Source organism: Phoca vitulina, unplaced genomic scaffold, assembly GCF_004348235.1.
Source record: "Phoca vitulina isolate PV1807 unplaced genomic scaffold, GSC_HSeal_1.0 scaffold9, whole genome shotgun sequence".
NCBI classification, from domain to species: domain Eukaryota; kingdom Metazoa; phylum Chordata; class Mammalia; order Carnivora; family Phocidae; genus Phoca; species Phoca vitulina.
Window position 1 is genome coordinate 9,091,631 of NW_022589712.1, and position 24,206 is coordinate 9,115,836.

At 53.3% G+C, this 24,206-nt stretch overlaps 2 protein-coding genes across 4 annotated transcripts in view; one reads left to right on the forward strand and one right to left on the reverse strand.

Moving 5' to 3' along the window:
• The window catches only part of EZR (ezrin), a 52,560-nt gene extending 38,225 nt beyond the window's left edge, over positions 1–14,335 (forward strand). Inside the window, exons 8-14 of one of the 2 annotated variants that reach the window (XM_032407548.1) lie at positions 4,091–4,187; positions 9,234–9,397; positions 9,705–9,835; positions 10,470–10,630; positions 10,977–11,069; positions 12,579–12,830; positions 12,935–14,333. In XM_032407548.1, coding sequence (XP_032263439.1) covers positions 4,091–4,187; positions 9,234–9,397; positions 9,705–9,835; positions 10,470–10,630; positions 10,977–11,069; positions 12,579–12,830; positions 12,935–13,099 — 1,063 coding nt within the window. In that variant the 3' untranslated portion in view covers positions 13,100–14,333. Of the gene's footprint in view, positions 1–4,090; positions 4,188–9,233; positions 9,398–9,704; positions 9,836–10,469; positions 10,631–10,976; positions 11,070–12,578; positions 12,831–12,934 lie in introns of both variants that reach the window. The other variant, XM_032407549.1, reaches the window with a different exon arrangement.
• The window catches only part of SYTL3 (synaptotagmin like 3), an 86,269-nt gene continuing 75,812 nt past the window's right edge, over positions 13,750–24,206 (reverse strand). For both annotated transcript variants that reach the window (XM_032407551.1, XM_032407550.1), the window contains 6 exons: positions 23,800–23,902; positions 20,183–20,353; positions 18,199–18,304; positions 17,104–17,206; positions 15,996–16,201; positions 13,750–14,808 (listed from right to left, as the gene is read on the reverse strand). In XM_032407551.1, coding sequence (XP_032263442.1) covers positions 14,699–14,808; positions 15,996–16,201; positions 17,104–17,206; positions 18,199–18,304; positions 20,183–20,353; positions 23,800–23,902 — 799 coding nt within the window. In that variant the 3' untranslated portion in view covers positions 13,750–14,698. The remainder of the gene's footprint in view (positions 14,809–15,995; positions 16,202–17,103; positions 17,207–18,198; positions 18,305–20,182; positions 20,354–23,799; positions 23,903–24,206) is intronic.

The window sequence follows — 24,206 nt, forward strand, 5'->3', positions numbered from 1 at the left end:
CAGGCGCGCACGAGGGGCGCGTGGGAAAGTTCCTTCACGTGCCTGCCCTGCAGAGTGGTGGGGGTCCCCCCTGCACTGGCCCCTGCTGACAGCGATGAGTGTCTTCGCTTCCGTTTTAAGAATGTAGGCAGAGCCGTCCGTGTGGCCCGCGGTGAGCTCCAGCCCATCCCACCCCAGACCGTTTCTTTTTTTTTTTTTTTTTTTTTTTTAAAGATTTTATTTATTTATTTGACAGAGACACAGCAAGAGAGGGGACACAAGCAGGGGGAGTGGGAGAGGGAGAAGCAGGCTTCCTACTGAGCAGGGAGCCCGATGCGGGGCTCGATCCCAGGACCCTGGGATCATGACCTGAGCCGAAGGCAGACGCTTAACGACTGAGCCACCCAGGCGCCCCTCCAGACCGTTTCTAAACTATAATGAAAAATTTCAAACAAAGATTCTTTCCTTGGCGTTTCGCTTTTTCGTCTCCCCAGCTGCGTGTCACTGTACCCTCTCGCCCTCTCCCTTTCAGACCTGTCGCAAAGTAAACTGCAGACATCTGTGTACTGTCCCCAAAGTGCACATTATTTACTAGAGCTCAGTATGTCTTGTTTGTCTTTTGAGGTGAAATGCACGATTCTTAAGTGCTCTTTAAGTCTAAACTTAATGAGTTTAGACCGATGTGTGCCTGTAAAATCCAGACTCCGGTAAAGACATCGAAGAACATTATCATCACCCCCAGCTGCATACTTTGAATTTAAATTTTGTAGCCATGTATTTTTTCACTTTGAAATCATTTCAGACTTTAAAAATGTTCGAAAAGTAGTGAGTACAAAGAATTCCCATCTGTCCTTTACGCAGCTTCCCCATGTTGTAACATCTGACAGAGCCATAGTCCAGGTATCTGTCGGGAAGTTAACGCTGACATGATACTGTGAACAATATACAGACCCAATTTCCATTTTAATCAGTTGTCGCTAATGACCTTTCTCTGCCCCTGGATCCTGCCCAGACTCACACCTGGACTTAGTCACCTTCTCCCCAGTCTGTCATGACCTTGACCCTTTGGAAGAGCATAATGGCCATTAACTCTTTAGAAGAAGTCCCTCAGCTTGGATCTGTGTAATGTTTTCTCATAGTTAGATTTGAGTTATGCTCTTTGGGCCAGAATCCCACAGAAGTCTCCCTTGTGCTTCTGGGGCCTCTCGTGAGGCAGCATGTGATGTCAGAAATCTCCCTCCCGGTGGTGCTAACTCTGGTTACTGGTCAAGGCTCTCTGCCAGACTGCTCTGTGGAGTTCCTACCTTCCCTTCGTAGTCCTAAGTGTATTTCAAGGAGACATTTTGAAGCTATGGAAATATCCTGGTTCTTACCATATTTCATCTATTCTAGCATCCATTCAGGAGTCGGCTTTTGAGAAACAGTGTTTTTTTAAAATTTATTTTACATGTATCTGTCTACTGAACACAGCCAATTTCTCTTCATTTATTCAGTTATTTATATTAATATGGACTCCGATATTTCACCCTCTGGGCTATAAATCTGTTACTATTTTATTCAGATTGTTGAGATTTGCCTTTAGGATCCCTTTCAGTTGGCTCCTGTGCCCTTCTGCTCTGATCCCATTATTGTTTGAGTACTTCTTTATTTAGTGGCACCTCAAGATGTTTCAGGATCATCTTGTACTTACCTGCTCCAGCCCAGGAATCCACTATTTCTCTAAAGAGCTCTGGTCCCTTTTATTGGAGAATCCCACTTTTTAAAAAACTGTGTGGTCTCTGACCTGCACTCATGCTTCTGAATGGCTGTAAATTGTTATATGAGCTTCCAGAGTCTTAAAAAGACAAACTTTGGGGCGCCTGGGTGGCTCAGTTGGTTAAGCGACTGCCTTCGGCTCAGGTCATGATCCTGGACTCCCAGGATCGAGTCCCGCATCGGGCTCCCTGCTCAGCAGGGGGTCTGCTTCTCTCTCTGACCCTCCTCCCTCTCATGCTCGCGCTCTCTCTCTCAATAAATAAATAAAAATCTTAAAAAAAAAAAAAAAAAGACAAACTTTACAGGCACTCCACAGAGCAGAGGGCTGGAGGCCGTGATGACGGGAACACCCAACCCTGAAAGAAAGATGCCTGTCTAACCTGAAGGTCGAGGGCTTTTAGGATCGGCAGGGTTTTGAGGACCTCGTATAAAGCTAGGAGCCCAATCCCTGCCTCCTGGGCGCTTTGAGAGTTGGAAATCTGGCTGCGGTGGTAGCCGCCCAGCTGAGAAACGAGCGCGAAGGGCTCTTGTGCCGTGGAGGGAGGTGCTCGGAAGCAGCAAACAGACGCCTACCTATTGGTGCTCTTCCGGCCGCCCCAGATAAGGACACGGGTTACGGTCAGTAGTGGGACTAGGTGCTATCCTTAGTTCCCTCCCAGTGCTCAAAGGCCTGCAGACACAGTGACCTCTCTGATCAATAGCAAAGCAAACCCCTTGCATGTTTGGCTGTGAAGCCTGTTGGCCAGATGTGTCTCAGCAGGCATTGGTGACCCTGTAGGACAGCTAGAAAAGGCAGATGCCCAGAAGGATTGACGCTTTAAAACCACAGTGTGGCCAGTGCCCTGACATAGTTCCTCCAGGGGTGCAGAACCACTGTGTCCCTGAAGAGCCATCTGTGGGGCTTGGGTGTCCTCTCTTGGCCTTCAGAAGTCACCCCACCCACCAACTTGATCTGGCTTAGGTTGTCATAGCAAGACCTACACTACCCATCAGTTTTTTATTAAATATGTTGGTAGGGCAGTGGGTTCTCCTGCTTATTTTCTAAATTGAAAGTTTTTTATGGACTGTGGGAAAGGTTGGGTTTTGATGGCAGTATCTTTGGTGGCTTGAGGGTCTGTCATTACTTCTAGAATGGTGTCCATGGTAAAATGTGTTGAAAAAATAGGGTGGGAGTCATGAAGTTAAGTAGAGCAATGTGGTCTTGAAATCATATGGTGAACTTCCCTGGGGATGCCAAAGAGCCAGAGTTTCAGCCAGTAGTGAGCAGTACTGGGGCTTTCCTTAGGGGTGAGTAGTCAGTCCTAGTGCTGTCTTAGAAGTCGGAGGATGACACGGGAGGGTGTCTGGCCAGCCAGGTGAACACACCACACAGCACTAAATGAGACCCAGAAGAGCAGAATCCATACCAAGCCCTCAGCTCCTCAAGGACATTGAACAGTTGTAAATATATGCACACCCAACATCAGAGCACCTAAATACAGTAAGCAGATCCTAACAGATGTGAGGGGGAAGTAGACCGCAGTAGAAAAGAGTAGGGGACTTTATTACCCCACTTCCAGCAGTGGACTGGAGCCACACCAGCGGCTTTTCTGTTTCCATTGGTGAGCAGCCGCTCTGACTAGAGCATGCCTAGAAAACCCAAGACGTGATCTTTGCCATCAGAAAGCTTACCTGCGTGGTCCTCAAAGAGCAAATAAGAATGGAAGAATTGAAAAAATGTTCACGTAGCACAAGAGACTACAGGTCGAGAAGGGGCAAGGTTGTTGAAGGAGGCTGAGCTGTTCTGAAGGGTGCAGGCTCCTAAAGGGGAGGGGGGAGGAGGGAGCTCCTCAGGCAAGGCGGGCCTGTGAGAGCCTGGGTGTCAGGAAACTGAGGCTAGATTAGAAGGCTCTTGGATGCTAAGTCGAGGCCCCTGGATTCCATGCTGTGGAACCTGGGGAGGGTGTTGGCAGTTTGGAAGAGGAGTGGATTGACTACAAGGGAAATGAGTCCGACTAATGACTAGACGTGGGGTTCTGGGGACAAGGACCCAGTTAGGCTACAGAAGCTGGCTGTGTGAGCTCTCACAGGGGGAAGGGGTGTGCTGGGTTGGGGATTGGAGTTGACTTTGAGGTTGCCGGCTGGGGTGGACCGGGCACAGGGGATGCCCAAGGTTGGGAAGACTTAGTATACATGAGCTTGTGGAGGTTTCCTAGAGCTTGGACCTGACCTTACCCAGCACAGGTAGGACCTCTGGTAATGACCTATATTAAATACTATGCTTCTTGCGCTAGCTTTGTATTTTTTCAAATTGAAGTAAAAAAATCCAAGCACATACCTAACTATCCCCCTCCTTTTTTTTTTTTTTTAACCTCAGGTTGACCCCAAAGATTGGCTTTCCATGGAGTGAAATCAGGAACATCTCTTTCAATGACAAAAAGTTCGTCATTAAGCCCATCGACAAGAAGGCGCCTGTAAGTTTCTATGGATTTCAGGCGAGGGGTTACAGTTTTTCATTCTTACAGCCAAATGTGTTTTCAGGATAACAGATTTCTCTATATGACAAGCACTTGGGGGGAGGGGTATGGAGGGAGTGGGGTAAATGAATTGCCAGCAGGTTACATTGAAGTTCAAGGACCCCTTGAAGTAGAGGTACACGGAGGCCCAGGTGTCCCTCAACAGCTAGCTGGACTGTGTCCCCTGAGCTTTCAAGTGGTCTTCATTCCTTATGAAGGAGAGGGCAGTTCGGAGTCATTGACCTTTGCCAAATGATAAGCATCTTACGAAATGTTGCATTTCTGGGCTGTGAAATGTTCATGTTCCTGTGGAAAACCAACCTACCTCCAGAAGGTATACCTGGGGTAGGGGGGCTCACCCCCGCACCTCCCTGGAAGCCAGCTGGGGCACAGACATGATTGCTTATAAGCCTCAAGGGCCAGCATTGGCTTTCAGAGCTGTCTCTGCAGCTTACCCATGTTAGGAAAAGTCAGACCTGCATCTGGAGCATTGCCGGGCCCTACGGTCCCTCTGTGCCTCACCTTCTCTTCCAAGAATGTTCAACTCTGCTTTCCTCTGACCCCCTCCTGGCCTCTCCAGCGCTCTTTCTGCAGGTGCCTTCTCTTTGGGGCTGATGTGGGAAGTGGCTCCTCACAATGAGGAGGCTGGTGGGGCAGTCTTCCTGGGAGGGCTTAGCTAGAAAAGGGATTTCAGTTCCTGGAGTTTGAAGAATCTGGGCTGTGAACTAGTAACTGCAAAGACTGGTGTGTTAACAGAAATTCATTTCAGTTTTATTGATTCTGCTGACATTTAAATTTTCAGCTGATTGCTCAGAAAATTTGACATAACATACATACTGTAGTGTGATTAAATGGGTGAGGATTTTGTTTTCTAATCAGAAATCTGATTCTTAAAAATGCCATTTGAAGAATAATCTCTTCCTTCTTAGAGGCTGCTATGATTTTTACCAGAATTATAGATTGGAAAGGACTTGGTGTTTTGGTTATGGTGTGGGGCTTAGAGAGGCCAGCGTGGGCTGTGGTCCAGGCCGGGGCCGTCTGGAGCCTTCCAGGGCTGGGGCCCCATGGGGCGAGGGGCACCCCACGTGGAACAGCAAGTGGCATTACTGTCCAAATGCTCCTCCCCACAGGCCGGTTAGTCCGGCGTAAGTGAAAACCAGAACGCTTGACGCTGTTCGTGAAAGTATTTTCTCCTTTACTGAAAACGTCTCCTGCTGTTTGTAAACTCTTGACTTCTACTCCATGGGTAGTTGCACAGTTGTTGACAATTAAAGCAGCATTTAATAGACTCTGCAGCTCCATGGAAACAGGCCACATTAACATTCAGCACCACAGCCCGGGGGTCACAGTGTACCCACGTTAACGTGGGCCGTGAGATCGGGGCAGTCAGGATAGCAAGAAGATCCTGAGGGCCTTGGCTAGGCTGCTGTCTGCTCACAGGGTGGTGCTCATTTTTCAGAACTTTTTTAGACATGTGACCGACAGAAGCAAGCAGACTGGACTGGACTATTTAAGGATTAAGTTGTGTGTGTGTTTTGGCATAGTTTAGCTTTTGAAAAGCTGCAGAATTTTTCCTAATCTTAAAATTCCAAGCAAAAGCAGTTGTAGTGCTTCTGGTTGAATTAGTTGAGCATACTTTTACTAGTTTTATGTGGAGCCATTGATTAAAGAAAAAACAAGGTGAGAGAAGCATGTGTTGGTTGCGTACTACGAGTCGAGCTGTATTCTAGGACTGTGTGCGCAGCAGGAACGGAGTGGGCTTCCCACCCTTAAAAAGTCTGCATGCTGGTGGAAGAGATGCATGAACACAAGTGATGTGCTTTCTGGCTGTGACTTCCACAGTGCAGCTGTATTTAATCACCCACCAGGATGAGGCGATGAGAGGCGGGGGGCAGTGTGGGGTGGGTCGTGAAAGTATTTTCTCCTTTATTGAAAACGTTCAGATGGTTGGGTCAGGAAGGCCTGACCAAGTGGGCAGACGTTGTCAGACTCCTGTCGTGGAGGTGGGGGTTCCACACGAGGAGCTGGTTTGAGGGAATGAGTCCCCATGGCCCTGTGCACCTCGCCAGGCTCGCTCTGCTCCTTCCTTCCTCTGTGGCATTTCCCGGGTTCAGGCTTTGCACTTGGGGCGGCAGAAAGTCACATTTCCAAGTTTAAACTATCTCCGCAAGATGGACAGGGAAACCCCAAAGGTCCGAGTTGGCTCATAGGTGAGGCTTGGGATTCCTTTTCTCGGGCTGACTTTTGTGGAGGGCACCCCGACGCTGGGCAGTTTCCATGGCAAGCTCACAAATGAGCCATTGTCCTGTCATGCTCCCGATGACCAGGCATTTCCCATAGAAAAGCCAGTTTCTCCTCCTGCCAGCTTGGATACTGCGGGGATGGGACCTGAAACACTGAATCTTCCAAGCCTGCCCGGTAGTCCTGTGTGGGGTTAAAACAGCTTTGTTTCCTTCAGAAAAGGGCCTTTTGTCCCTGCGGCCTCATGGAAGCTGGAGAAGGCTCTTGGGCAGCTACCTGTTTAACAGCTTATAAGAACTGCCATATCCCTGGGAGCAGCTCTGCCCTCAGCCCAGGGGAGCCCCGGGGTGGGGCCTGGTGGGAGAGTATCCTAGAGGCTCCTGAGCTTGTTGCTCGACAACTTTATGGCTACTTTTCCATCTCCTTTTCTCTCGTATTCTTAGGGACTTGGATTCATTTCCATGAGCTTTCCTCTTGCCTCGAGTTTCAGTTTTTAAGATCTGTCTCTGCCAGAGTTTAGAAAGCCCTGCCCCACATCTCCTCGGTGTTGTGGTTTTGCATTAGGAGGCTTGGGCTGGGTACTCGGACTTAGAAATCCTTAAGTAAATAGTGGTTTCAGTTTTTGTTTTTAACTTGAAGCCTGAGACTAGGCAGCCCAGGAAATGTCCTCTGCCTGCTGCTTTCACTGTCCCCAGCCATGTGCAGGCCTTGTCTTGGGCCCGCCGGCTGCGGTGATGTGCTTGCAGCGTCTGCCCTTGATGGTTTTTAAACTGACCTTGTTCTAAGGAGGAGTTGGTGCTAATCAGAGTTCCTTTGCAATGCTTAGGAGCCACAGCCAACACCTACGTGGGTAGCACGTCTGTGTGGCCATAACAAAAGATTGTTTTCTCTTACGTAAGAGAGGTGGTGCTTCTCCCAGCTCTGCAGACGCTCCCTGGGAAACCCGATGACTTAATAACGAGCGTGCGAAAGCTCCCCCTAGGACCTCCGTGGGCTTGCGGGTTTGATAGTACTGTCTGTCCAGCATTTCTGGAACTGATGAGAAAACTGAGAAGCTACGTAGGGCCTTCTGGGGTGTGTTGGTTAGCTCCCTGGCGTGTCCTTTCTGGTTTCAGAAGTCGCTGTGGAACACGTCACACTGTTTCTTTGTTTCAGCCACCCTGCCCCTGTTCAGAGGTCAGAATCTGGATGCCAGGGGCCCCAAGCTGAGAAGAGAAAGGGAAAAAAGAGGAAGCAGACTGGCATTTTATTTTTATTTATTTATTTATTTTTTAAAGATTTTATTTATTTATTTGACAGACACAGCGAGCGTGGGAACACAAGCGGGGGGAGTAGGAGAGGGAGAAGCAGGCCTCCCCGCTGAGCAGGGAGCCTGATGCGGGGCTCGATCCCAGGACTCCGGGATCATGACCTGAGCCGAAGGCAGACGCTTAACCCACTGAGCCACCCAGGCACCCCACAGACTGGCATTTTAAAATAACTTTTAACAAGAGTTTCTAAACCCTCTCTCCTCTCCCATCCCCTGCATTAATAGCAGCAGTAGCAAGAACTAGGAGGCAAGGCCGTGTGCCGTTCCTGTCCCACGTCGCAGACTTCTACAGTCACAGTCCTAAGGTTCTCGGATGCCTTGGTCTGTTCTGTTCAAGAAGGCTCTTCCCTAGCGGTTTTGTCAGGCAGCCAGCAGTCTGTGAGTGAGCCTCCTGTCCCGCCGACAGTGTCTGAGTTACTCCTCCCAGCAGTCCTGTTAGATTACTGTCCTCCCCACCATGCAGCTGAAGGTGTTCAGATTCCAAGGAAGTGACTCGCTGAAGGTCACAGGCTTAGATGTGCAGTGCTGTGTAAACTCCCGCACCCAGTAAATCCAGGCCATTTGTTGGGTCCCGGGGATAGAGAGATGAATGAGCACAGCCCTGCTGTCAGGGGAGCTGCCCGTCCAGGGGAAGGTAGAGACCAAACCAGGTGCGTCAGCGGACATGCTGGCTCCCCCGTGGAGCACAGAGGGCACGGGAGGTGTGCCAGTTAAGCCGGAAGCAGGAGCACTCCAGACAGGAGCCTCCGTGCCATCTCCTCGGGTCTGTGGGCTTGGACAGGACATCCCAAGTAGCAGGGCTGCTTTGAGCAAATAAGTTGGCGGGCACGCAAGTGCAGTTCAGGTGCACAAGGGGTAGGCGGGGGCTGTGGGGCCGGACTCCGCACACGTGCCCAGCCACGGCGTCAGTACTTGGGCCTGGAGCTAACCAGGCTGGCGTCAGGTGTCCGCTAGTGACCCGATGGATGCACTGGTGGCCGTGTGGGAGGCCAGGGTTGAGGCAGAGGAGACCAGAAGCTCAAATAGAAGTCGCTGCACCCCAGGCAAGACTGGGGGATGGTGGTTCTCTGGCTGGCGGGGCCAGAGGGTGTCAGCCTGAAGACCAGGCAGCGCTGGGTCTCGGTCCCGGGTTTCCCAAGGCTGCAAGACCTCTTGCCTCGGAGAAGCTTTACCGTCCAGCCAGAGAGGTTTCAGGGTGTGTGCACATGCATACCCACAAAGACACACAGTTGCTCTGTTTGTCCCAGAGAATCCAAATCCCACGGCACCAGGAACTTTCTGTCCCGTCATTTGGAGTCAGTGGCTTTTCCTTGAAGTCCCTTTCTGGCCCCATACTCTGCTACATTTGTCATTTTGGAAGAGGTCATCTAGAACTTTGTGAAGTCGGGTTTGGAAGAAGAAAGCCAAAGGAAAGTGTTCCTCCTGCTTAGAGTCCCCCCCGTTCTGTTCTGTAGGACTTCGTGTTCTATGCCCCCCGCCTGCGCATTAACAAGCGGATCCTGCAGCTCTGCATGGGGAATCACGAGCTGTACATGCGCCGCAGGAAGCCCGACACCATCGAGGTGCAGCAGATGAAGGCCCAGGCCCGGGAGGAGAAGCACCAGAAGCAGCTGGAGCGGTGAGCGGGGTGGAGGCCAGCAGGCGGGGCGGTGTTCTCCCAGACTAGGGCCCTAGGGCGGCCCTGCCTGCACTGTTCTGCACCCGAGGCGCCAGGGGAACATCACCTCGCGAACACGGGTGGAGCCTCAGGGGGCGAGGACCTTCGGAAGTTACTGCGTGGGGCCCAAGGACCCGCTCAGGGAGCTGCCTCCCGAGTCCATACCATCCGGAGGTGGGGCCTGGACTGGGCACTGGTGACGCGTGTTGACATGGCAGGTGTGTGCCAGCACCTAGACCTTCCTGCACCGCCCCTCGCCCTGTGACAGGCAGCAGCTGGAGACGGAGAAGAAGAGGAGAGAGACCGTGGAGAGAGAGAAGGAGCAGATGATGCGGGAGAAGGAGGAGCTGATGCTCAGGCTGCAGGATTACGAGCAGAAAACCAAGAAGGCAGAGAAAGGTGGGTTTGTGCCCAGTGCTTTCGCATGCAGGGGTGCATTCCGCAGCGAGGAGTAGATGGACCGTCAGCACGCCCACAGCCGGGAACGTCTCAGCTTAACACAGCACCCACAGGAGAGACTCGAGGCTGAGAGCCGACCACGGGTGTTTGGATTAGAAGATAATCTTTTGATTATCTTGATACTTTTGATGCTGTGCTGGTTCTGTGCTAAATGCTTTATGCACATTTTTGAATTTTCCCTTGCTCCTTTGAGGTTAGTACTGAGTCATCCCCATATTCCTGATGACGATGTTAAGGTTTAGCAGGGAAATTAATCTGCCTGACGTCGCTCAGCCAGTGAGTGCCCAGACCATGCTACGATGCCTCCTGTCTTACAAACTAAAAACTGGGCGAGTGGTATGGTTTCTGCATGTCTGCCAACCTACCCCAGCCCTGGCCAGGGGAGGGGGAAACCCTCCCTAGCAGTTTCTAACTGCCGCAAGGACGTTGTCTATATGCACGGCAGGGAACACACCGCAGTGGGCTTTCCTCTGTGTCCGTAGAAGCAGTGCTTTGTAGCTTGTGCTGTGAGTCCCACCCTGGACCCCATGCCAGGCATCCAGGCTGGGAATTCAGGGCCCTGTGCTCTCTCCAGAACTCTCAGACCAGATTCAGAGAGCCCTGCAGCTGGAGGAGGAGAGGCAGTGTGCCCAGGAGGCGGCTGAGCGCCTGGAGGCAGACCGCGTGGCCGCTGTGCGGGCCAAGGAGGAGCTGCAGAAGCAGGCCGCAGATCAGATGAAGAGCCAGGAGCAGCTGGTAGGGCTCCCGGAGTCGCACGGTGCTGAATTACGAGAGGCTGCCGCGGGGGGCCACAGAGTGACACCTGCCTTATAATGGTGTCGGGGACTGTAAGATGATCTGCTCGAGGGAGAAAAGCCTGGTGGGAGGGGCTGTGCTGGGGGTGGGGCGTCAGGCGGCCCTGGTGCAGCAGTGCGGGGGGCCAGACGTGGAGGCATGGCCTTGAGGACGCGGTGGGCATGGGCACTGCTGACTGGGGAGGAGGTGGGGACGAGGCCTATCACCAAAGTATGTGGCTGTCCATTTGCAAAAGGGCTCTCCCCAAAGACCCCAGAAATCATTTCAGCTTCGTGCCCTTCACCAGGCCGCGGAGCTAGCCGAGTACACGGCCAAGATCGCCCTCTTGGAGGAGGCCCGGCGGCGCAAGGAGGATGAGGTTGAGGAGTGGCAGCACAGGGTGAGTCTGCGGGTGCAGGCGCTCAGGGCGGGGAAGACAGCTGGAGCCAGGCTGGGGGGTCGCATAGGAAGGCTCGGGATGTTGTGCAATGTTCTGCCAATCCCAGCTGTGCTTCTCAGGCTGAAATCCCCATAGGAATGGGCTGCTCTGTGCACTGGGGAATCCACTGTTGGATTAGCAGGGAACAAGGAGCCTCTTGTTCATTTGTACCCACTTGTTCTGGCCACCCCAAGCTGTTGAGCCCCATCAGGCAGCCCCCATCAGGAGCTAGCTTTAAATCTGGTCACGTGGGTGCTCCCAGCGATAGGCCACAGCACCTCAAACAAGACCTCCTACCTCTCCTGACCACTGGTGTATGCAGCATGGCACCATGGAAAGATCTGGACTTGGAGGTCTCGAGACCGGGGACAAGGCTTCCAACTCTGCTCTCATCCACTGTGTATGGGGCAAGTGTCCTGACCTCTCTGAGCCCCCGTTTCCTTGTTAGAGATGAGGAGTAATAGCTACCCTATAAGGTTGCTCTGAGGACCACCCTGCGGAGAGGTTGAATAAACTGTAGCTGTAATAGGGAGACCCATGTTCCAGTGCAGTGTCCAGAGAGCCTGTCTCTCCAGCTGAGCCCCCACGCCCACCGGGAAAGCACGGTCCCCAGGGGAGCTTTGGATATGTTCAGTGTAGACCTCTGCCAAGCTGTGGCAGCCCCCCACCCCTCCCACCTGTCCTTGCCCATGCTTCCCCATCTGCACTGGCCCCTTCTGGGGACGCCTGGGGCCTCTCCTCACCGCTCTTAAGCCCCGCCCCCTGAACACAGGCTGTGTGCAGAAGACTTGGTTCCGTCCTTAGGTTTTTGGAGGAAGTATTCATTGAGAAAAGCTGGCTGCAGAACAGGTTCAAACTAAGCTCATCTCTGGGGTTGGAATGGCAGTGAGGTGGGCATGACTGGGGATGTGTACCCAAGAGAAGTTGCTGGAAGGTTTAGGGGTCACAGCAGGTGGGAAAGTGCTTGAGCACTGTGCCAGGCAGCGAGGAGCCTGATAAATAGTGGCCACACAAGGAAAGAGAATAAGGCTGTACTCTAAAACGGGATAGTGGCATTTTCTCATGGCTGGAGGATTTTTGTTTAATAATTTCCTTTTTTTTTTTCAAAAACACATACAGTGAACATATACTAGGATTAGAGACAGAAAAAAAGAAGTTATGGTTCTTTAAAAAGTCCCTGACATGGCTTTCCCTCTTTGTGCTGAGAGCACAATTGAGAACTGCTCACAGGATCCAGAGCCCCGGACTCGGAAGAAGTTGGGCAGATCCTGCGTGGGGATGCTTTCTCCTCAGCCACGGTGCCGCCCCCCCCCCCGCCCCCCCGTGCCACTCAGGGCGCACACGTCCAGCCCGCCCGGGAGAAGGCAGGGGAGTGGTGAGAGAAGGTGCAGAAGCCTTCTCGTCATTGAAAAGGGGATTCCCCCGAAAATGGTCTAAACACTGGGTTCTGTGTACGGATTGCTTTCAAAGGCCAAAGAAGCCCAAGATGACCTGGTGAAGACCAAGGAGGAGCTGCACCTAGTGATGACAGCCCCCCCGCCCCCACCGCCCCCGGTGTATGAGCCGGTGAGCTACCACGTGCAGGACAACCTGCAGGACGAGGGCACGGAGTACACGGGCTATAGCGCCGAGCTCTCCAGCGAGGGCATCCTGGATGACCGCAACGAGGAGAAGCGCATCACCGAGGCCGAGAAGAACGAGCGGGTGCAGCGGCAGCTGATGGTGAGGGCGCCGGGGCGGGGGCGGCCCGGGCGGGGCGGGGGGGGGGAGGAGCCGTCCCACCCAGCTCCCCGGCCATACCTGACACGAGCTGCTTCCCCTTGCAGACCCTGACCAGTGAGCTGTCCCAGGCCAGAGATGAGAACAAAAGGACCCACAACGACATCATCCACAACGAGAACATGCGGCAAGGCCGGGACAAGTACAAGACGCTGCGGCAGATCCGGCAGGGCAACACCAAGCAGCGGATCGACGAGTTCGAGGCCATGTGAGGCCTGGCCAGGACTGGGGCCGGGGGCGGGCAGGGCTCATGGCCGGGCTTGCGGGGGGGGGGGGGGGGGGGGGGGGCAAATCTCAAGGTGGGGGGTTGACGTCTTTTGAATCAAGGACCCCCCCCCCCCCCCCCCCCCCCGTCATATTCCAGTTCCTTTAAAAAGAGAGTAGTTATTGCAGTGGGACTATTCTGGGGCTGGGGTCAGTGGAAGCTTCCCTGGTTTATTTTTCCCAATTGTATCATAGTGCCAAACAGGCCTGATTTTTTTTATTGCTGTTATTGAATCACTTCCTGTTTGTGCTTGCAGCAGGACTGACTGAATTAAGGAACGATGCCTGTAAGTCTGAGTAACAAACTTGAGGCTGGTTTGTGAGACACGAGGTTCAGCGTCAGTAAAACACATCGTGGCTTCTAGTCCGTGCCATACTTCCTTCTGCATTTGAAATTAGCTCAGATTTTGATTTCCATGAAGGATCCATCTTTGTATATTTATGTTTTGAGAGGTGAAAATTATTTTGAAGACCGTCTAAAGCACTCACACACACATGCACACAGTGATTTTTCTTCTCTGCTCCTTCAGTTCAGGATCAGTAGTGCAGGGAGGACACTCCAGCCTTGGATAAACTTTTGTTGGTTTTGGGGGTTTTCTTTTTTTTGCTTAACAGAGGGCCACATTGTTGGACTCACACCTAATTAATGATCAGCTGTAGAGAAGAGTATTTATATGTAAGTGACAATATGGGTTTGTAACATTAGTTTAAAAAAGGGAAAGTTTCATTCTGTATATTTTGTTACCTTTTACAGAATAAAAGAATTACGTATTAAAAACCCTGTTACCATGGCACTTGATCTGACGTGACGGCAGTAAGGAGGTGGCTTAACCGCTGTAATCACATCTGTAAAAATGACTTTTTTTTTTTTTACTTTGAGTGCCCTTGTGCCTGTAACTGCGCATTTCAGTTTTCTATCCGAGCTTCCTTGAAAAAGACACACATGCTGTTGGCTCGTCCAGACTCCAGCTATAGAGGGACTCTTCCCACCTGGTATTGTCTGTTTCCACAAGAAGAACCGGCTCTGACCTCGCCAGTTCTCTCCCGCGTCCTTGAAAACCTGTCGAAATGTCAGCTCTCACACTCCACCGGCTCGTCCTCCTCCTCGGGTGGGAGCCGTGTGCAGGTGAGCCCTGCACCCCAGACCTGAGAAATAAAAGCTGTGCAAGACGAGAGGCGGCCGTGGCTGTGTACGGGCGTGCGTCGGGGGCGGGGGACCTGGCCGCTGACCGCCCCGCACGGGGTGCCCCTCCGGAAAGCAGAACCGGGCTCTAGTTGTCCTTCAAATGCATATAACAAGGCAGGGCGCTGGGGGACAGAGGTAGCAAACATTTATTGAAATATGGCCGTTTTCCACATGTCTCAAAGCACAGAAAACCAAACAGACCTATTTATACAATAGCAACAAGTGCTGTATACACAGGGATGTGGAAGAACGTGCGGGCTCCGGGACAGAGCTGCAGGCGGCGAGTGTCCATGCCCACGGCTTCAGCTAACCGTCAGGCCTGCGGCACTTGACCCTCTCGCCACAGACTGGAACCCTGGCTTCAGTGCAGGATGAGTGTCAGGTCTGTCCACAGATTGGGGCTAGAAAGAACTTTCTGCCACTGACGCTCTGACGGTGAGCCTGAGTCCTCACCACCAGCTCCGTCTTCCTCTGTGGTGGGAGTGAAGTGACTAATTAGTAATGGGTGATATGCATAACCCCTTAACAGCCCTCTTCTCGGCTTTTTAAAATGAGGACCAACTTTTTAAAAGTGTTTTTAACCTCAAGACCATATGAAAATGCCAACCACTGGTGAGGAAGACCAAGACCACCTCCACCCCAACACCATACTCAGAACTGGACACACTCATTCATTCCTAAATACTGTGCAGCCTCAAGAGCCCAAAGCTGCTGCCTTTCCCATAGTTTGAAAGGAGAAGACATGTTTGGGGGGGGGGTGTCTTCAAGAAGGGAACTCGACAGTCTTAACACATTACGATGGGCGTGCTTTGGTGGGGTGGCCTCAGACCTGGGGCCAGATTTGCAGGCAGACAGGACTCCCTTATAGGAAGGGGGTGTGTGTCCTTGGACAATATTCCTTCTATTTTTAAAGATCTACCCATTTATTTTAGAAGGAGAGCACAAGCTGGGGGAGGGGTAGAGGGAGACAAGCGGACTCCCCGCTGAGCGGAGAGCCAGACCCAGGGCTGGATACCAGGACCCTGAGATCAGGATCTGAGCTGAAATCAAGAGTTGGACGCTCAACCGACTGAGCCACCCACAGGCATCTCGGGACAATGTTCCTTTTACTTGAACAGTGAATCTGGTTCAGAGGTCCTAGAGATGTGTGCAGGTATTTTTGGTTGGCACAGTGTTTGAGGGGCACCACTGGTAGGGGCCAGGGTGTGCAAGCCCTCCCCACAAAGGGCTGTCCCCCACACTATGCCACCAGCACCCCAGTTGAGCAATGCTGAAAAGCATTGCCCTTTTGTCCCACTCTTAATGAAATACTTTATTAATCTGTTTGGATTAAGGTATTTTCCTTGAAGAAGAAAATCCTTTTATGATTGATGCCAGAAACAAAAGCAAATACTGTACCCAGCCCATTTTGAGGCCTGTAATTTTTGTTCCTTTAGCAGATCTAAATCTGATATAAATTGTTGAAATACTTGGCTGTATTATCGCTCCCTTGTAGAGTAAGAACTAGATGTCGCAATCTCCATTTAACAGTGAGGCCATTTCCAAGCTAGTTACATCACCTGCCAATGTGGAAGCATAATTGGCTTTAAGGTCACCGTGTAAGATCTTCGCTAAGGATAAAGCATACTACTTAGGCCCAATAAATCTCTCAGACTTACTAGAACCGAGCCAGGCTTCCCCCAGCAAGCGGTCGTTCACACCAAAGATGGCCTGGTCCCAGACGGTTAATGTCAGGCTCGAGTGTCTCAGCTGGGAGGGGCTCACGCCATTGAACACGAAGGAGTGCTTCCACTGGGGACAAGCTTGCTTCTTCGCAACTGGGGACTTCAGTTTCAGTTTGTGTTGGTCTGGCAGAGTGAGACAGCTGCAGGAGGGAGAGACACTGGCTTTGCCTGCCGGCCCAGCCGCCTCCCCTGGCGGTGCTGGCCGTCGTGAGACCAAGGGCTAGATCCGCTCCCAAAGAAAAATTCCAAGCCAGGAGCAAGAACGTGAATCGCAAGATTGGCCATGTGACCTCTCGCTAGGATGTTCCAGAGTTAGGGCTGAATTCTGCACCAGATGCGAAGGGTCATTTGGGATTCCAGGCCACATGGCCCTTGCCTTAATCCCCCTCCTTGGGAGGCCGACCACCAGGCAAAGCATGGCTTTTACACTTGCTACCCAGGGACCAGGACTCTGCACACACATTCTCTCATTTTAACCCTATTCTCAGGAGACAAGTTCAGAAGGGCCACGTAACTTGCCCAAGGTCCTACGATAATGGCAGCTTGAGGACAGGAACACAGATCTTGGCATGGTAAGCCAGTGTTTCCCATTATGTCCCTGACCCAGGGATGCAGCAATTCTGTATAATAATTAATGGTGTTTGCTTTGCTTTTGGACACACCAACACACCGGTAGTGAGTAAGAATGACAGAAGCAGAGCCCACCTGACTGTTAGTTAATCCAAGAGATGGGAAGGCAAGGGAATAGTACCAACCACACTGCTTTTTCCAAGCTGTTTGAGTCAGAAAATGCTGATGTAGTAACAAGAACCAATAAAATACGGGTTTCAGGTTAAAATACAGTGTTCCACATCTAGCCTCAACAGGTCCAAATCCCATGAATTCTTGGAAATCAGAGTCTTGAACACATTACGTTGGATTTTCATGGGAAAGCTAAAATACAAGTTCAGAATGGCTTACACTTCCTGGTGTTTGCTGGAGTTTCTAAGACCATGCCACATGCATGTATAGACTATCAGTAAACAATTGATTAAATACTTACCCCTTAACAAATGAGTTTAGGGTACCATCTGACCGCACGGGCAAATTCTTGGCTCCCAGCACGACCAAACAAAGCTGACCGTTCGGGGATGGCCGATCTGTCCCTGGAAGAAAAGCCGGCATTTGCTGTGAGCCCTACTTCCCAGAGCTTCAATGCCACCACCCCAAATCTGAAAGCTCAGCGGGAGGGTGTGTGACAGCCTGGAGAGCCCAAGACCGCAGACGGGAAGAGGAGCGTATCCAGGTGGGAAGGCTCAGCTGGCCCTGCAAACGTGCCGTCCCACTGCAAGCCAGCTCGGTGACAGGAGGAAGGGCTCACTAAAGTCCTGGGACGCTACAAAGATAAGAGAGGGATCCAAGGAGAGGAAGGATGTAGAGGTTGCAGTCAAGCGCGGGCAGTGGTTTTGGGGAAAGTAAGGGCCCTAAGACTTGTGTTCCAGGGCACTAGCCATGACTGCAGATGCTGGTGGCCTGTGAGCTCTGGAAGCAGACTTTTCCCTTTCAGGCAAGTAAGAGATCACTAACTACATCACAGAATTGTGTGTTCTTTCTTCACGCTCTTCTGTACGCTCCGCTTTCTTTCACTTAGACCTCCCATAAGGTCCTCGAGAGCCTGTCCTTGAGGCCTTCTCTTGCTGGGCGACAGCTCACAGAACTTGGGAGCAGGGGTGCATTCACTCGGCCCCGCAGGCCCCAGCGCCTCGAGATGCACTCTTGGTTCCCAAGGAGCCACACTCCCAACTGTAACGCAGGTGGGCATGGGAGCATTCCCTCTCCCAGAGGGGCGGCAGTGGGACGGTTCACACCAGGGAGACGGTCCGCGCCAGCCCCCTGGGAGGAAAGCCCCAGAGCTGGTGTCCTAAGAGCCCTCCCTGTGCAGTGGGCATCAGAGGCTTGGCCTGCTCTGCTTCCTCATTTCCCTTCCAAACCACAGGTTCCAAGAACCCACGTTCCAGGCTGAGCTTCACAGATCTTGGAAAGTTACTGGAGCATTGCAGGATTAGTGGGTGGCAGAAGGGAAGTCCTCAACCCACCTGCTGCTCCAGGCTTTGGAAACAGTGACAGATGAACAGTCATGGGGCTGGAGGCCACCTACCTTCTTGGGCCTCCTGGAGCTTTCTGGGCCCTGCAGGGAAGACCAGTTTGGCCCGGACTGCAAGTTCTCCATTACTGGGAAGAATGCTGTCTTCAAGTTTCTCTGCCTGGGGCCAAGAGACAGAACTCAGAGGCAGGATTCCTCAGCCCCCAGAACCTTCTGGGCTCCTCTGATTGCCCCAGCTCTGTCCATAAGTGCCCCACCTCCACCACCACCCCCCACTCACCCCTGCAAAGCCTCTGCAGGCTGGGGAGTGCCCTGGGGCGGAGTGGACATGCCCATGGCAGGGCTGGTCACTCTTCCATTTGTGGTGACTCTCCATTCCCACCCCGTGCCTTGAGGAGGTGAGGGGCTCAAAGGCCCTGGAGGTGCCCACAGGACAGTCCTCAGAAAACCTACACACAGCCGGGGTGTGAAGTAAAATTGAGCCCCTCTAGGTCAGTGGACTCGGCGAGGACTCCTAGGAGAGGGCGGGGCCGGCCCCTGTCTACTCCGCAGTGTCTCTTCATGGGCTCCTGGCTGCCTCCCCAGAAGGAGGCTGGCCCTCGGGTGCCAGATGAGATAAAGCTGCCTCTCCCTCAACTTCTGGAAACCTGCGCCAACCCCGTGGGCTGCTCCTGTCAGGGCCGAGGGGGCAGGCCTGGAAGCAGGATACTCCCAATCCAGCCAGGGGGGTCACTATCAGCTGGTGTTAGGAAGGACGTCCTTTAGCCTGGCACCTTCTACTCCTCTTCCTCTCACCAGCAGCCTTGGTGGCCACTAGTCTTGTCCTGAGCAAGGCTCTAGAGGGAACAGATGGGCGGATCCTGGGGGAAAACACACTGGCAGGGAAAATCACGAAAAATGAAAATCAGGAAAGCCTTCATGGAGGAGGTGGGATTTCGGCTAAGTCTTGGGCAGACCGTGGCTAGAAGAAAGCATTCCAAGTAGACATCCCAAGTGGATGCCTGAGGACGGGCTCTGAGAAGGGTGAGCACGATGCGGGATGTGGATGCCGGGGCCGTGCTGAGCGGTGTAGAGGAAAAGGGGCAGGAGAGGTGGGACAGGGCGGCTCCCAGGCGGGAGACCCTTGGCTTGACCCGACAGTAGCCGGAAATCCGAGAGCCGGCCAGTCAGGCCCCTGGCTTCAGAGAGGCCCGGGGAGGTGAGACAGCGCACAGAACCTGGCCCAGGCCTGGGAAAGCCTCAGCCTCGCGGCCAGACTCTGGCTGCTGGGACTGGCCCAGCGCGGTCATTTCTTAGGAGATGAAGGAGCCCATGCTTCCTCCGCCCCTCTTATCTCATCCGTCCCTGGTCCCCTCTCCCCTCTGTGCTTGGATCTTCACAGAGAGTGCAAAGCAGCTGCTCCAAGAAATGCAGACTTTCTTCCCCAGGCTCTCCTCTTAGGGGCACCGCCTGCGAGCGGGCCTCCTCTCTGGGCGCCCCCGTGCCCTGCCCTGAGTCCCTGCAGGTCGGGGCAGCCCCGGCCCTCCTGACCACATCGGCCCACCGCTCTCGGCCGGTTCTGCTCTGGGAGCGCCTGGGGCAGGAGTGCAGAAGCCACAGCCGGGCCCGCACGACTGGGGGCAGGCTGCCGGGCGCACGTGGTCGCCTCCGGCCGCAGGAGCAGCGAGCCCAGGGCTCCCGGGCTGAAACCAAGTGACCCTGAATTTGGGGAGGGGAGCATGTGGGCCCACAAGGCCATCACAGGAGGCCCAAACCCCTAGCCCTGACCCAGGCTGATGTTTAGACTACACTGAGGAAGGGGCTCTCAGGTAGGTGAGCAAACCCGAGCAGGGAAAGCTCCCTACCCCACCCGGGAGAGCCTGACGTGGAGCCTTTCCTCCCCGGGAAGTTCCTACTGAAGAGCCCCAGCAGGCAAGCACGTGGTGGTGTCTTGGGTCCGAGGCTTCCCGGGTAGGTTTTCTCTTCCAGAACCCCTTTGAAAAGGGAGTTTTGTTTTCATGGTGGGGGTAGGGTAGTCCAGTCCCAAACCAGACCTCACCTTGGCCCTCAGTGGGTACCAGCAGAAACACTGTGTTGTGCTGTCTTCGAAGTCCCATGTGGCCAGAGGGATGGTCACCTCTCCAAGAAACACCCTCCGGGTGAGCGTGCCCAGGTGCCACACAGAGACCTGCAGCCACCGGGTCCCCAGCTGGCCGGGCTCCACCTGGTACTGCAAAGACAGAGCAGAGGCAGTTGGTCTTGGTTCCTGGCCCACATCTCCCCAAGCCCACAGCTTCCAGGGCCCACAGTCCCCTGGGGACCCACAGCTCCCCAAGCCCACAGCTTCCAGGGCCCATAGCCTCCTGGGGCATGGTGCAGGGGTGGTCCACAGCCCCTTGGGGCCACAGCTTCCAGGGACCCACAGCTTCCACAGACCCACAGCTTCTGGGGACCCGGGCCACAGGGGCCTTCCTCCTGCAGGCTGGAGCATCTTGGTGTGGTCAGGGTGGGCTGAGCAGCTTGGAGCGGGGGTGGGGGGTGGTCTCTGCTTTCTCAAACACAGAACCACCTCCTCCACCAGCCGTGTAGCCAGCACTCAGCCTGGGGAAAGGCTGGGCAGCTAGAGTCCCCCTCCCACAATCCAGGCAAGGAGGGAAGGCCCCATCCAACTGAAGCCAAGATCTGTCCCAGCTCAGGAACTGAACTTGCCTGGCCAGGGTTGTTCAAAGATACTGAAAGCTAGGAATTTTTTTTTTTTTTTTTTTTTCAATGTAAAGCCTGAGTTTTTAGCATGGGCTTTTGCCTAGACGGACGATGCCAGGCCTGTCTGGTGCTCAGGGTCACACAGAGCTGTTTCTTCACTGGCCCCCGACAAGAGCCTCAGCACAGCCAGAGGACAAGAAAGTCTGTCCCCCCACCCCCGTTCCAGCCGAGGGTGCGCCCCCGCCCCCACGGGGACTAGAGGCCAAAGGCCCTGGGTGAGAGTACCCCGAGGGGCCAGGACACTGTAGCCAGGCTTCCCAAGAGCCGCTGACTCCATTCGGCCTCTGCGAGCCTGGTCCAAGCCTATTCGTTGGATTTTCTCAATAATGAAAAAAAAAGGTTACACTTTACTGAACCCTTGTCCTGCGCCAGGCTTTTGGTTACATTGCTCCTTAGCTGCCAGGAGCGTCCCCTGAGGTCAGTGTTAGCGATCACCGTTTACAGGGGAAACGCCCACTCGGCAGCTCCCCGCTGGGGTTGGCGTCCTGGCTCCTCCCGGGACCGCCTGTCACACGGCCAGGCCTCACCCCCACTTAGAGTGGCCGCCCTGGTTGGCCTGAGACCCATCTGCACACCGTCCGTGCCCGTCCACTGGTGGCCGAGAGGGGAGCGACACGGGTGCGTGCAGCAGTCCTAACTTGTCCCCCTCGGTCTCCCCAACAGGGACAGCCCGCAGCCGCGTCTGCCCTGCCCCGCCCCCCACACAGGCCGCGAACACCCCTCGGGGCCAGGCTGCCTGCCCCACTTGCCCCTCCTTTTCTTCCCTCTGGGATTATCCGTGCCCATTGTGGTCAGAAGCCACATCCCTCTACGCCCTGGGCTGATTTCCAGTCGGTTTCCCTCAAGTCCATGGTCCATTTCTTTTTTTTAATCTCTTTTTCTTTTTAAAGATTTTATTTTTTTTAAGTGATCTCTACACCCAACGTGGGGCTCGAACTCACAAGCCTGAGATCAAGCGTCGCCCGCTCCACCGTCCGAGCCAGCCGGGCGCCACGGTCCGTGTCCGACTCTGCCCTCAGAGCCGCCCAGTCTGTCTCGTTGTCCCCTTCACGGCCACACGGCCAGTCAGTTGCCGAGGCTGCCAGCTCCCGGCGCCGCCCCTGCTCCCCTGAGCATGGACTGTCCCAGGCGGGCAGCTGCCTGTCCCCCACGGCCACCCCCTCGGGCGGCGGCGTCCTCCCCATCCGCCCCGTGCAGGGGGCCTGCCTCTCAGGGGTCCTCGCACACGGTGGCCCCCCCTCAACAAACACGACTCCTTTCGGTTGACCGAATCCCTTTTTGGAAAGGGACCTTTTCCCCGGCACCCTGGTCCACCCCCAAGGCGGTCCCAGCAGGCTGTGCGGCTGCCCCCGCCTCTCCTGGGCACCCAGCCTCAGACACAGACCCCAGACCGGGTGTCGCGTGGCACCCTCCCAGGCCCCTACGGTGGCCTTCCCGTGGAGCGCCTGCCTAGAAAACCTGGAGGATCGCTTTCTAGACTTTAGACGAGATGACGGACGTGGCTTCTCTTCAGTGTATCTGGGAAGTTTTCCGGGACAACCGAAATATCCACAATACACTGGGTAAAAACCAATGGATAAAAATTGGGGGCGATTTCTTTTAGATTCTGCCTGCACGTTAAATCAGGTAGTTAAAAGTTCAAAAAATCAAACTATATAATATTTAAAATATACTCAGTCCTCATTTTGCCTCATTTCATAAAATGTGAACTATTTGTTTACCTGTTTAGTACAAAACACCTTAATTAAACTTACAATGAGTGATTTTGGATATGAACTTAAAATGTCTGAGGGGGCACGGAGCTTTTCAAAACTCTTTCAGCAGATACGGAGCAAAACTACGCCAAGACCCGTGTCTACTGACTTGCTACCAGAGGGGTCTCAGCCGGGGATCCCTTGGATACCACCCACACCTGCTGAATCATAGTCTGTTTTTTAGAAAATCCTCTGGGGGAGTCCCATGACCATAAATCTTGTGAAGGAATGCCAGTCCATCGTGAGTTAGAGCTGTAATTCTGAATACTCTCTAAGCCTTAGTTTCCCCGTTGGTAAACGAGGATTCTAATAGCTCAGGTCACTTGGCCACAGCAGGGACACAGAAAACAATGGCTTTTATTATTTAACAAATGGGGCTCCTGCCAACTGGCCAGATGGTCATTGGCTGGGAGTTCAGAAATGCCCCTACTTGCCAAGGAAGGCAAACCAAGCCCTCTCCTTGTGCAGGCTTGACATGTGGGGTCCCTGGGCTGCCCAGCCTTGACTGGGTACATCCCTGTGCATCTGGATGGTTCTTCCAGTGCAAAGCCTCCCACACCTAGCTCTCGGCCTCTGCCACACATCGTCTCCAATCGTCCACCCTAAATCCCCGTAGTCGCTCCCTATCTCTCTGCCCCACATCACAAATCCTGTTTCTTAGCACCAAAGAAAGTGAAAACCCAAACAATTCCTCTATAAAATGTTTTTCATAAGATGACTATTTTTTTTTGCTCATAAAAGAAGAAACCTAGGGCTGCCAGATTATTACAATAAAGGAACACTTTCGTGAAGATAGTAACTCAGTAGTTCACAGCGGAGCCTGCTTGAGAGTACCTCTCTGGGAGCCATAAAAATTCAACAGGACAAACCAATTTTGGAGACTGAGAGGCAACCAGGTTCTTTTTCACCATTTTCTCAGAAATCATTAATCAAGAGCCATTCTCGAGTCCAGCAGACTCTGCACTTTTCCTGTACAAAGGCTGAAATTTATTTTCTGCCACCTTGCCACTGATTGACAGAGCTCTACAGAAACGTATAAGGGTCTGTACTTAGATTTAACTGACTCAAGAGTTTAGAAGAACACTCTGCTGAACTCTGGCCCCGGGTGCCCAGCCTGGGACGGGGAGACTTAGCACATGAATACTTGTCCAGCAAGTACCTTCAAGGTCTCCTGAAATGTTGGATCCACCGTGTTCTTTTGGACTCCAGTCTTGCGTTTTCCCTGGGAGGATCTGTCAGGCAGTAGATAGGTCTTTACGTACCTAGTGGCCAGACACAGACAGGACAAGGTGAGAGCTCAGCAAGGGGGTAGGGGGCACGGGGACAAAGGGTTCAGGAGGAGGAGAATCAGACCTCAGCATTTTCTTTACCCTGCTTCCCCCTGGATTGGGGGTTGACAGAAAGAGCTTGGTGGGGAACAAGGACAGTGCTGGCTACACACCTCCTGGCTCACACAGTCTTTGGCCATAATCCTCTGGAATGTTCCTGGGGGTGTAAAGCTCCCTTGCTCTCCCCCTGCCCTACCCCTAGCATCTGCATCACTTATTACCTGCCTATGTGGTGATG